The 13441-nt window shown below is 39.3% G+C and overlaps 1 protein-coding gene across 2 annotated transcripts in view; it reads right to left on the bottom strand.

Moving 5' to 3' along the window:
- Positions 1-13441, bottom strand: part of TBC1D22B (TBC1 domain family member 22B) — a 73967-nt gene that overhangs the window by 52157 nt on the left and 8369 nt on the right. For both annotated transcript variants that reach the window (XM_081141612.1, XM_081141613.1), the window contains exon 2: positions 6641-6697. In XM_081141612.1, coding sequence (XP_080997738.1) covers positions 6641-6697 — 57 coding nt within the window. The remainder of the gene's footprint in view (positions 1-6640; positions 6698-13441) is intronic.

The raw sequence follows: 13441 nt of genomic DNA, 5'->3' as shown, positions 1-13441 counted from the left end.
CTTCCTTTGGGTAGAGGTAGGTGGTCTAATAACCCATCCCATCGCCCTAGATGAGTCCAATACTTCTTCTGAAAGATAATTGCTATTAACACTGATAAATACAGACTGGTAACTCGTACAGTTCATCGGAATGTCCCCATTATTAACACCGAAGAAGGCATAAGATATCACCCAGGCATTATCTGTAAACACTAGTCTCACACAGAGTAAAGGAAAATATATCACATGAATCCAAGAGAGAACACAGCATTACAAGATGTAGCAGGCTCAAATGTGATGAAAACAAGATACCATTTTCCACCCACTAACTTAGCAAAGATTTAAAAATGTATTCTCTTCAGCTGACCAGAGTGTAGTGAGACCAGCTGTCTAATATTGCAGGTGGGGGTGTATGTTGTACAATCTTCCCGAAACAAAATCTGGGAGCATATACACCATGAGCCTTAAAATGGTTCATCACCTCTAACCATAAGAACGTAATAAGAAAGTAAAAAAAATGATCTAAAACAGTTTATAATGGTGTTATTTATTTAATCCTTATCTGAGGATATGTTTATTGATTTTAGAGAGGCGGGGGGAGAAATATCAATGTGGTAAGAGAAACACTGATTGGCTGCCACTCGTGCACACCCCAACTAGGGATCAACCCCACAACCTTTTTGGTGTATAGGACTATGCTCCAACCAACTGAGCCACCTGGCCAGGTCGGTGTTATTTATTTTGGTTAAAAACTGCAAATAACATAAACATCTAGAAATTGGAAGTAATGAAGTAAATTATGGTTCAGCCACCAAATGAAACGTTACACTGCCAGTGAAAATCACATCTTGAAAACAATCTAAATAAAGTAAAAATTGGAACCAAAATTATGTATTTTTAATGATCTCTTTATTTTTTAAAAAGTATATGCATAGAAAAGACCAGGAAGAAAACATATCAAAATGTTAACAGTGCTTATCTCTTGGGTTGTGGAATTATAGGTGATATTTAATTTCATTTTTATACTCCTCTGAATTATTCATGTTTTCTAAACATATAATTTTTATTATTCAGTGGAAAATGTTTTGTGCTTTCGTCAATCCCCAAAGTAATAATACTTATAAACCTACTAAATGAGTAAGTGGAAACAAACGAGAGCCCAAGTCAAGGAAAATGAAACTGAGGCAATGCAATGCAAATATATGCATGTCAAAAGTCCACTGGAGCCCTGGCCAGGCAGCTCAGTTGGTTGGGGCATTGTCCCGTACACCAAAAGGTTGCAGGTTTGATTCCCAGTCAGGGCACACAGTGAAGTTGAGGGTCCGATCCTCAGTCAGGAACAAACGGGCAGATGTATAAGAAAGATCTGTCATCGATAAAATACTGCATATTAGTACGTGGTATTATTGTTGCTTTCCTCCTTGGAGGTTAAGTGTACTTCAAGACTGCACATAACAAATCTAACACTGTGATATGGAGCTCGCTGGATTGCCAGGTTAACTAACTACTGTTTTTTTCTGGTTGATGTTTCCTAAATACCTCCTGATATTTTGAGAATTCTTTAAATAAATCATCGAATCAAGAAGCTGAATTTTAACTCAGGTCAAAGAACTGACTGGATGCTGATAATCTAACTTTGGGGGAAGCAGATGCACACCTAGACTGGATTACAATCTACACCCAAAGATGGGCCATGCTGAGGGTCAGGTTCTAACAGACACTGAGCTTCCTCTACAAATGGAGGTCAATTAGCTAAGTGCTTGGGCTATACTTGTCTTTATACCTTTTTATGCATTAAAGTATTCCATTATATTTTTTGAAGCAGATGAAGATTCAGTACAAGTGAACTAGATTAAGAACTGGAATTTACTCAAATAAAAGCTTTGCAAATAGAACCCAGAAGGACATATTCTCACACAATGAGGAAGAAAGAAGGGAGGAAAGACCGTCATTCCCTGTGACAGAAAGACATGAGAGATTCAAAGCAGATCATTTTGAGGCTGTTAGAAATTTTTAGGGATACCTACCCACAAAACCCAAAACTCAACTAATCAGTTAAAACAGCTCTGTCCTGAGAAAAGAGGCCTTTGTGGAGGAAGGGGTTGGTATCACCTAGAGTGGTGGGAGTCTGAGGACAGAATGAAAGAGGAGAGCGAGAATGAAGGTACCTGGTGTACCACTGAGAGAAAGCAGAAAAATCTGTAGACCAGCCACAATGATGGGAACACTTAAGGCTTTGAAGACTTCCCATGTTAATTAATTTTGTTCTCTCCAGAGGGGATAATATAAATCTACACGTACATAACATTTATGGGCCATTTCCTAGGGGCCAGGCTCTGTGCTAATATTTACATATACCCATTTTCTTATTCTCATTCATAAGTCTATAAGTACTATTATTATTATTCCCATTTACAGATAAGGAAACTGAGGCTGACTGAGGTCATGGGCAGGCTCAAATCCAGGTCCTCCTCACTGAAGAGCCTGCATGCTCTCTAACTACTCTACCTAGAAAAACTGGAGAGGAGGGCTGAGGCCTAGTGAGATCTGCAGTCTGGGAAGAAGAGTTGCCAGGCAAACTGAGCATATAATAGCATAGCTGTCATCCCTCCAAGTGTGCATGCCTGACAGCCCTAACTCTCTCGTGTAGTAGAAATAACTTCCTGTCTGCACAGAACGGACTGTGTATGTCGGTAGCCAGAATGGGAAGAAGTCACATCTAGGGGTGTGGTCCTTGGAGGAGAAATGTCTCTCTTTCATTTTAACTCCAGCAGCCCCAGTAAAAAAATCAACCCAGATCATTCTAGCTTGGGGTGCCTCGTTTTAACATGGCCCCACCTAAGTTATACCTAGCCCAAGGTACAATAATGCCACCGTATGACTTGAAGTTTAACCAAGATTATTTAAACAGAACTATATCGAAGTTACAACCAAACTGGCCTCAGATAGACATCTCCACCATACCTCCTCACAACTGTGCCAAATAAGAGTTTAGGAAGCACTTTACAGATATTTATCTAATCCTCACAACAACTCTGTGAGCTGAGTCTTATTATTTCTATTTTATAGATGAGGAAACTAAGGCTCCAAGAGGCTAAGTTATTCGCCCAAGATCATGGAGCTAGTAAGTGGTAAAGAAAAAGGGATCCGAGAAGTGCAGGTGAAACAAAAAACTCAAAAACATAAGAAATGGCCCATCTGAAGGAAACTCATTGTCTGGTGAATAACAACTTCTTCAATGTTAACACGAACGCCTACAGATGTTTTGAAGAGAGTGGCTACGGGTTATACTGGTTAGGAAATAAAAGTTCAGTCATTCTGTAATTTGACTTATACTACATTGTTTTACTGATATGGCTGTACACTCAATATAAATATGATACAAATTTGTTTAGAAAAATAACGTGTGACATTGGTAAGATGTGAAGCAAGTGGGGAATTTACTAACTAGTCAATAGCTAGTATGGCTCTGTGTGAATCAGCCTTATACTTGGATATCAACTCAGAAAACAATAAATTTAGAAGCTTGTCATGCCATCAAGTGGCCAGTGGGGCTGCTCTGTAGTAACACTAGTTTTATCTGAGCTATAAAAATTATTGCAGGCAATATTATCACTAATGGTAATAATCTGGCAAATTGAAGTCAATATACACAGACATGAATGACCTTACTCGCTTATGCAGTTTAGATGATTGAAGACCCAACGTAAAGGTTTCTGCTGCGATGGGGATTAACCACACAGTAATTAATGGCAGTCTGAAGTGGAACGATAATCATGTAGTGGGGAAAGTAATAAAAATATCCCAACAAAGGTACTAAAATAAGGGCAATAAATGTTTTACAGTAACAATCTGGAATTGTAAAATGGTCCAGTGCAAACTAGATGTTGTTCCATGCTGTAGACTATTAATATCAAACCACCATGAGCATGAAAAGGGGACACGATATATTCAGTGACAATTATATTCCTTCCAAATTGCAGAGTTAGGTAATTACCTCTATTGAAAGTATATGAATGCAACTGCTGATCAGTGAAAACATTCATGGTTTTATATCACTAACAGTTGGGAAACAAGAGTATATAAATCTGGTCTTGGCAGTTTGGGATATAGTGATATTACTCAAGACCTGTCTTAAGTACAGAATCAGAGAAAACTCAGTTGATGACAGGTGCAGACAAGGTATGGTGACTTTAACCCAAGCATAAAGTGGGATAGTATACCCTACTGCCTTATGTATGGGTAGACAGACAGATTTATATGTGGACCACGTGTTTGTCAAAGGTCATTATAAAATATGCTGGAATGGATCTATTACCAATCAACAAATCCTGGCTGTGAACAAAACTGGATGCAAGAAAATGAATTCTCAACTATGATGTTTAAGTTATAAAGACCACGATGTCCAGGCACTGAGCTGGTTGGTGTCTCCGCAATTCTCTTGGTCTTTCCCTCAGGTTACAAGCTAGCTGCTACAGCTTTCAGCTTCTCAATTTCACACTACCACATTCAAAAGCAGGAAACGTGAGCAGAGGCAAAAAGAGGCTTTCTTCACAAAACAATCTCTCTCTGATCAAAAAAATCTTTTCAAGAACCCTCCCTCGGGAGATTTTCTTACAACTCATTGGCCAGAGTCCATGAGATGAGGTCACCATAGACCAGTCATTGGGATTACCAAGGAATTCTTGTAAAAGGCTTAAACTAATCTAGATACCTGCTCTAAGTACACTGTCACTTTACTAATAGCTGAATAAAATTATGGTTCTTGAGCAAGGAAGAAGTAGGGCCAGGGTAGACTGTTGGGTAGGTAACCAACAGTGCCTGCTATACTAGCCAAAGACCAGATAGTCTGTTGTTGGGAAAACCAGGAAGTAGTAAATTCATTCTGCTTAATGGAAATATCACACAATATCACAGAAAACACGCTCCCCTTAAGAAGAGCTAATACAAGGTACACACTAAGAAACATGAAAGAAAAGCCACTAAGTAAATGAAAAATTACATTCCTTCATTCCATAAACATTCACCTAGTGCCTACTATGTGCCACATGCTGTTCCTGGTACTAAGGGTATAGTGGTGAACAAAATAAAGCTGCTGTCCTCGAAGAGCTTACAGTCTAGTGGTTTCTGATATAAAAGTTGTTCACCTTACAGAAAAGAACAGCGGTCATACTTCCAAAGACTGTACTTCTATATACTGCCCAAATTGCAAAACACACACACACACACACACGAGTTGTTAGAATTGTAGAAAGTTCACCATACATTAGACTAAGTTATTTTAAAAATATTAAAATATTGGTAATGCAGCCCTGGCTGGTGTGGCTTGGTTGGTTGGAGCACTGTCCCGTACACCAAAAGCTGACGCGTTCGATTCTCTGTCAGGGCACATACACAGGATGTAGAATGGATCAACCGATGTTTCTGTTTCACTCTCTCTCCCCGTCCCCCACTCTAAAAAATCAATAAAAAATAAAATATTGGTAATGTATATTTGATATAGCACTTATCCAGGTATTCAAAATACTTTAATGCACATTATCTTTACTTCCAACTGACTGTGAAGGAAGAAAGGGTGGATATTATCACACTGGCTCCAAGAAGATGAGAGCCTAGGTCTCCTGCATCTCTCAAGTCAGTCAGCTTTCATGATAAACTATAGCTTTCACAGAAATAGGTCTCTAAGATTGAGTATACCCACAGATAGATGCCAGAGTTCTGAGATAACCTGAGAAGATGAACCCATCTCCTCACTGTGGCTGAGTTGGCCCATTAGAGAAAGTTGTGATAAAGTGATAATTAGGAGTATGGATACACATCTACACATCTTGGATTTAGCTAGGGTCTCTGTTGTGTTTGAAAATATAATTTATTAGAATTTTACTAGAGAAATCGTCTCCAGGGAGTTTTTAATTCTATTGTATGAATGGGATTCCATGTCAGAGAAAGAGGACCTGAAGAAAGCCAGCTCTAGAGATATATTCTATGTGACCTAATTCTCATAGTATAAGTATACAAAAGGTGGCAGACCTATCTACATTCAGAAGCAATGAGCCCCAGAAACCAGATCTCTTGCTCAAAGGAGGTACTCCATCATCCAGTTTCAGGACAATATTTAATCAATAAACACCGTTTAAAAAAAAAAAAAAAATTAAAATAAATATATGTATATATGTGTGTGTTTACATATATTATATATATGTGTGTGTGTGTTTGTGTGTGTATATATATATATACACACACAAATACACACACACATACATATATAAAAGATCTTTTCACCAGAACAGAGAATCTAACACCAAATCCTACACAGGGTGTCCCAAAAAAATGTACATACACTTTAACAGCTGATAGCTCAATTTTGAAAATGAAATGTATTTTAATACCAGTGCTTTTATAATTATTCAAAGTGTGTGTATACACTTTTTTGGGACACCCTATATATCTGCTTCCAATGTAGAAAAAAAATATTTGAAATGAGTTAATTTCCCACTTAATAAATGAATGTTTAAAGGTAAAATTATTCATCTTCTAATCCAAAAGAGAGTAGAGGAGAAGCTAGAAGAGGTCAAAGTGGAAACTCTCATTTCAACAAAGTAGAGGATTTGATGGGTGATGAAAGAAGTACCAACATGAAAGGAAGAACAACTCGACTTACTTTTTGGTGAGCCGAGGATCCAGAGGAGGGTGCTGTGCTCCATACACAGGCTGGATGCTAAAAGCAAGAAAAAGGAAGAGATTGTCAGGACACTAAATATATCGGGTGAGTATCATCTGCAATACAAAACTGGAAGGGACTTTGAGAAACAGGCCACCTCCTAGAACTATATCCAGCCCCAAAAGATAGCAACCTACTTTTTAAAAAATTTAATATATCTTTATTGATTTCAGAGAGAGACATAGAAACATCCATGATGGGAGACAGTCATTGATTGGCTGCCTCCTGCACACCCCACTGGGGATCAAGCCCACAACCCAGGCATGTGCCCTGACCAGGAATCGAACCGGGATCTCCTAGATCCTAGGTCAATGCTCAACCACTGAGCCATGCTGGCCAGGCGCAATCTACTCTTTAAAAAAAAAAGTCTTTGAGAATGTTCATCTTCCCTGGGAGGTTTCAGTGCCTTACATACCTGATGTCAGGAAGTCCTATCTGTAAAAAGGCAGCATGGAAAGACAACAGGCTTTAGAGAGAACAGAGTTCACATGCCAGTCTGGTATCCACTCCCTCTAAAAACTTGCACTAAGTTACTTAACCACTTTGAACCTGTTTTTTCAGGTTAAAATGGAAATATTACCTACCCCAAAGGATCACTTGGGCTCAGAGACAATGAAGCAACAAGGGAAGGTGACCCTAGAAACTCTTGCATACATTGCTGGTAGGGGTATAAAGTAATACAACCCACTTCAAAAACAGTTTGGCTGTATCTAAGAAGCATGAAATGTGAATACCCTAGAATCCAGTGTTTTCACTCCCAAATCTATATCTTAAAAGAAATATATACATATGTGTACCAGGAGACATATATAAAACTATTCATAGCATTATGGCTCCTTTTAGCTCCAAACTAGAGATAACCCAAGAGTCCATTTACAGAGAAATAAGCTGTTCATATATCAGAATGCTACACAGCAACATAAATATAAGTAAGGCTGCAAAGTAGCAATGTGAATGAATCTTACAAATGACATGTTGAGCAAAAAAGAAGCAAAGGATAAAAGAGTAAACAGTGTATGATTCTATTTATATACACTTCAAAAATTGGCAAAAATTACTTCTCTTGTTTAGGGAGCATCGATGGTGGTAACACCATAAAGAAAGCAAAGAGGGTTAACATGAAAGGATGTGGTAGTCTCAGGGGAAGTAGGGAGGTGTGCTAGGGAACAGACATAAGGGGGCTTGTGGGGGGCTCACTTCTGGGGTCACTGTGCTGTCATTATTCATCAGGTTATCATACCACACAACCGTTTCATGTACTTTTCTGTAATAGTTCACATACACAAAAATGTGACCCAACCTAGTCACTTTAGTTCAGTGGTTAGAGCATCAGCCCTTGGACTGAAGGATCCCAGATTCAATTCCGCCCAAGGGCACATACCTCAGTTGCAGGCTCAATCTCCAGCCCTGCTGAGGGCACATGGGGGAGGCAACCAATCGATGTGTCTCTCTCACATTGGTGTTTCCTTCTTTCTCTCTCTCTCTCCCACTCTCTCTGAAAAAGCAATGGAAAAAATATCTTCAAGTGAGGATTAAAAAAAAAAAGGGGGACCTAAGAGTAATTATATATCAAGCCAAACTGCTGTTTAAGTACAAAGGTGACAAAAAAACATGTTTCCACATGTAAGAACTCAGGGAATATAGTTTCCTTGACTCCTTACTGAAGAAAATACTAGAGGAAAAACTTCAATTAGCGAGATAAATATAGAAAGTATGGCAAAAGGACTGGAGGAAAGAATTTAATTAATTTAACCTTAAGACTAAGTCTTAAATTTGCAGAGGGGAATGTAACCAAAAAAACCAAACAATCCATTAAAAAATAGGCAGAGGACCTGAACAGACACTTCTCCAAAAAGGAATACAGATGGCCAATAGACATAAAAGATGCTCAACGTCACTAATTATCACAAAAATGCAAATCAAAACCACAATGAGATATCACCCCACACCTTCTAGAATGGCTGTCACCAATAAATCAACAAACAACAAGTGATGCAAAGATGTGGAGAAAAGGGAACCCTCAGGCACTGTTGGTGGGAATGTAGATTGGTACAGCCACTGTGGAAAACAGTATGGAGTTTCCTCAAAAAATTAAAAATGGAACTGCCTTATGACCCAGTGATTCCACTTCTGGGTATGTATCTGAAGAAACCCAAGACACTGATTAAACCTCAGACACCCGGCTGAAGAAGCCCCAGACACCTGGCTGGTGTGGCGAAGTGGCAGAGCGTAGGCCCAAGGACTGAAGGGTCTTGGGTTCAATCCTGGGTTGGGCACGTACCTGGGTTGCAGGTTCAATCTTTGGCCCCAGTCAAGGTGCATGCGGGGGCAACCAATTGATGTGTCTCTCACATCGATGTTTCTTTCTCTGTCTCTCTCTCTCTCCCTCCCTCCCTTCCATTCTCTCTAAAAATCAATGGAAAAATATCCTCGGGAGAGGATTAACAAGAAAGATATATGCACCCTTGTGTTCATTGTAGCATTATTTACAATAGGCAAGATATGGAAGTGACCCAAGTGCCCATCAATAGATGAGTATATAAAAAAGTTGTGATGCATATATACATTGGAATATCACTCTGCCATAAAAACAAATAAAATCTTACCATTTGCAACAGCATGGATGGACCTAGAGGGTGTTATGCTAAATGAAATAAGTCAAACAGAGCAAGATAAATACCATATGATTTCACTCATATGCAGAATCTAAAGAGAAAATTAAAGAACTAGCAAAAGAGAAACAGATACAAGATACAGGGAACTGATGGTTGCCAAGGGGAGGGGGATTGGGCGACTGGGTTAAAAAGGTAAAGGGATTGAGAAGTAGAAATTGGTAGTTACAAAACAGTCACAGGGATATAAAGTACAGCATAGGGAATATAGTCAATAATACTGTAATAATTATGTATGATGCCAGGTGGGTACCTAAAATATCAGGGGGATCATTTTGTAAATTATATGATTGTCTAACCACTATGCTGTACACCTGAAACTAATACAAAATAATGCTGAATGTCAACTGTAATTGAAAAATAAAATTAAGTATATATATATACACATATATATACATATATACACATATACATATATGTGTATATATATATATATATATCGCAATTATATACCCAAAAAAGAAGAGAATGTAAAAATAATAGTAACTGACGAATGTTAAAGTGGGATAGAGGTAAAACTGGATGATTAAGTACGTACATTGATTTCCTCATTTTTTACTGACGAGGCTCAAAAGATATTGAAAGCTGATAGCTCAAGTAATAGAGGCATAAGGGTGTTTTAAAATATGAAAATAGCCCTAGATTGTTTGGCTCAGTGGTTAGAACGTCAGCCCGCAGACTGAAGGGTCCTGGGTTCGATTCCAGACATGGGCATGTGCCTCAGTTGCAGGCTCGATCCCTGGCCCTGGTCAGGGTGCGTGCAGGAGGCAACCAATCAATTGTCTCTCTTACATCCATGTTTCTCTCTCTCCCACTTCTACTCTCTGAAAAGCAATGGAAAAAAATATCCTCAGGTGAGGATAAAAAAAAAAAAAAAAAAGCAGGTGGGGTAGGGGCATAATTTCATCATTGCTCATGGTAGGGAGGAATCAATAGGTATTGTCTGAAGAAATATGGTATAGAGTTATAAACACTAAAATAAAATAAGCCTTCCAAGTTAAGAGAATATACACGCATACCCACCTCCCAAAGCAAGTACAGTCCTTATAGTGAAAGATTTTTTTTTTTAAATAATAAAAATAGAACAAAGACCAAATACATTAATCATTCCAATAAAGGTAAATAGGCTGAACTCATCTATTAAAAGAAAAAGGGAAAGGATCCAAGATGGCAGCAGATTGAGTGGAAGCTACATTGACACTCTCCCAAGCCCAAACTGGAATTACAACTAAAATACAGAAAAGCCACCCTGAATAATCAACTGCAACTGAAGACGAGCTGGGAAGCACCCTCAACCAAGGAGGAAAAGTGCAGATCACATAGAGACTAGTAGGAAGTGCAGAGGCGAGAGAGGGCTGTCTGGGCTCCTACAGGCAGCAGCTGAAGGTCTGCAGGGATATCTCAGTTGTGGGGGATTCCCGCTGAGGACTCTGGGATCTATCCCAGCCAAGAGCACCAGAACTGAGAAAGGTGCCCACATAATATCGGGTTGTGAAAGCAGCCGGGTTTCTGTTTGCAAGGGAGAGACGACGGCTGGAAATGCAGGCACCCTTTTAAGGGGCCAAGGCACAAAGTTTCGGTGCAGCCACTCACCTTGGGCTCCGGCGGAGGCAGAGTGGACTACAGCAGTGTGAGGAGAATCCAGGGGGGCTGACTGGAGGAATAGATCTCAGAGGGCACCCATTTGGACCCCGGTGCTGAGTCACTCCCCCATACGGCAGAGAACATCTTTCTCAGGCAGACATTTACCTTCCAAGTAGCATTTGCCTGTGGGGGGGGGGGGACGGGGGACAATTGCCCCACCCTGCTGGAAAACCTCTGGCCCCAACCCTTGGAGTTTCTACAACCTGAGGCTTCTTAAAGGACTGATAACAATCAGCAGCCCCACCCTGTGGAGTTTCTACAGCCTGAGGCTCATTAAGAGACTGAATAACAACCAACCTCTGGGTGCTTTGAGTCTTTGCCTAATTTGCTTTTGGACCTAGGGATTAGAAAAGCAGACCTTGGTGCTCTTCTTGGTTCTGTCCAAACACACCCAGCCCCAGCAGAGGAAACCAGAAGCTGTAGACAGTGGAAAACTTCAAACAGGGTACTCAAGGCCAGTCACAAACAGCATCTGACATTGGCCTGCACCAGAGACTATTGAAAAGACCAGCAGATCTACCTAATACATAGAAACAAATCCAAACAGGCAGCCAAAATGGAGAGACAAAAAAAACAACAAGCCCCAAATGAAAGAACAAAATAATTCTCCAGAAGAAGAGCTAAATGAAATGGAGATAAGTAATCTATCAGATATAGAGTTCAGAATACTGCTCATAAAGATGCTCAACAGCATGAAAAAAGATATAGAAACTATGAAGGAAATTATGAATGACACAGTAGAAATAATAAAAAACATTGGATGAAATGAACAACGGATTAGGGGAAGCCAAGGATCGGATCAGCAGATTACAAAACAGAGCAGGAAAAATCAATCAGAGAACTGAAAAGAAAAAACAATTAAAAAACAAGAGGGCAGTTTAAGGGTGCTGTGGGACAACATGAAATATAACAATATTCGCTTCATAGGAGTGCCAGAAGAGGTCAAAAGTAAGCAAAGGTTAGAGAACCTATTTGAAGAAATAATGGCAGAAATCTTCCCTAACCTGGTCAAGGAAAAAGTCACAAAAGTTCAGGAGGCAAAGAGAGTCCCAAGCAAGAAGAACCCAAAGAGGCCCATGCCCAGACACATCATAATTAAAATGCCAAAAATCCAAGACAAAGAGGGAATCTTAAAGGCAGCAAGAGAAAAGCAATCTGTTATCTACAAAGGAGCTCCCATAAGGCTGTCAGTTGATTATTCATCAGAAACTCTATAGGCCAGAAGGGAATGGCATGAAGTATTCAAGGTAATGAAAAGCAAGGATCAGAAACCAAGACTACTCTGTCCAGCAAGGCTACCATTCCAAATAGATGGTGAAATAAAGAGCTTTCCAGACAAAAAAAGCCAAAACGAATTTATCACCACCAAACCAGCATTGCAAGAAATGTTAAAGGGACTGCTGTAATAAGTAAAAATAGAGAGAAACATAGACATAAAGAAATAAAATGGCAATAGATAAGTACCTATCAACAATAACCTTAAATATAAATGGATTAAATGCCCCAATCAAAAGACATAGGGTAGCTGAATGGATAAGAAAACAAGACCCAAATAAATGCTGTCTACAAGAGACCCACCTCAGAACAAGACTCACACCGGCTGAAAAAAACCACAAATTTCTGGAGGACTTTAAGGGAGAGCTTTACAGCAATACAGTTATAGTAGGAGACTTTAACACCCCACTGACTTTACTAGATAGATCTCTGAGACAATAAAGCAACAAGGAAACAGGGAGTCTAAGTGACACACTAGATCAGATGGATTTAACTGACATTTACAGAATATTTCACCCCAAAGTTGCAGAATATACATTCTCCTCAAGTGCACATGGGACATTCTCAAAGACAGACCACATGTTAGCACATGTTAGCACACAAAACAAGTCTCTACAAGTTCAAGAAGAATGAAATCATATCAAGCATCTTCTCGGACATTTATACCATGGAATACCATGGAGCTGTGAAAAAGAAGGATCCTTTACCCTTTGAGACAGCATGGTGGGACCTAGAGAGTATTATATTACACGAAATAAGCCAGTCAGAGAAAGACAAGTATCACAGGATCTTACTCATATGTGGGATCTAATGAACAAAAGAAACCAATGAACAAAATACATCCAGAGACATAGAAGCATGGAACAGACTGACGAATCTCAGAGGGAAGGCAGGGGTGGGTGGGGAGAGATTAACCTAAGAACTTATATGCATAACCCATGGACACAGACAATAGTGTGGTGAAAGCCTGGAAGGGAGAGATGCAGGGTGGAGGGGATCAATGAGGGGAAAAGGGGCACATTTGTAATATGTTCAACAATAAATATAAATTAAAACATTTCTAAAAAATAAAAATAAAACTATATAAGTGGCACCGCACTACATATATGACTTATTTTGACTCTAAATCATAAATGCTACTTTAAATATT

Source organism: Miniopterus schreibersii (assembly GCF_964146895.1).
Source record: "Miniopterus schreibersii genome assembly, chromosome: 6".
In the NCBI taxonomy this organism is placed as follows: Eukaryota; Metazoa; Chordata; class Mammalia; order Chiroptera; family Miniopteridae; genus Miniopterus; species Miniopterus schreibersii.
This window is presented reverse-complemented; position numbering and strand designations above follow the sequence as displayed.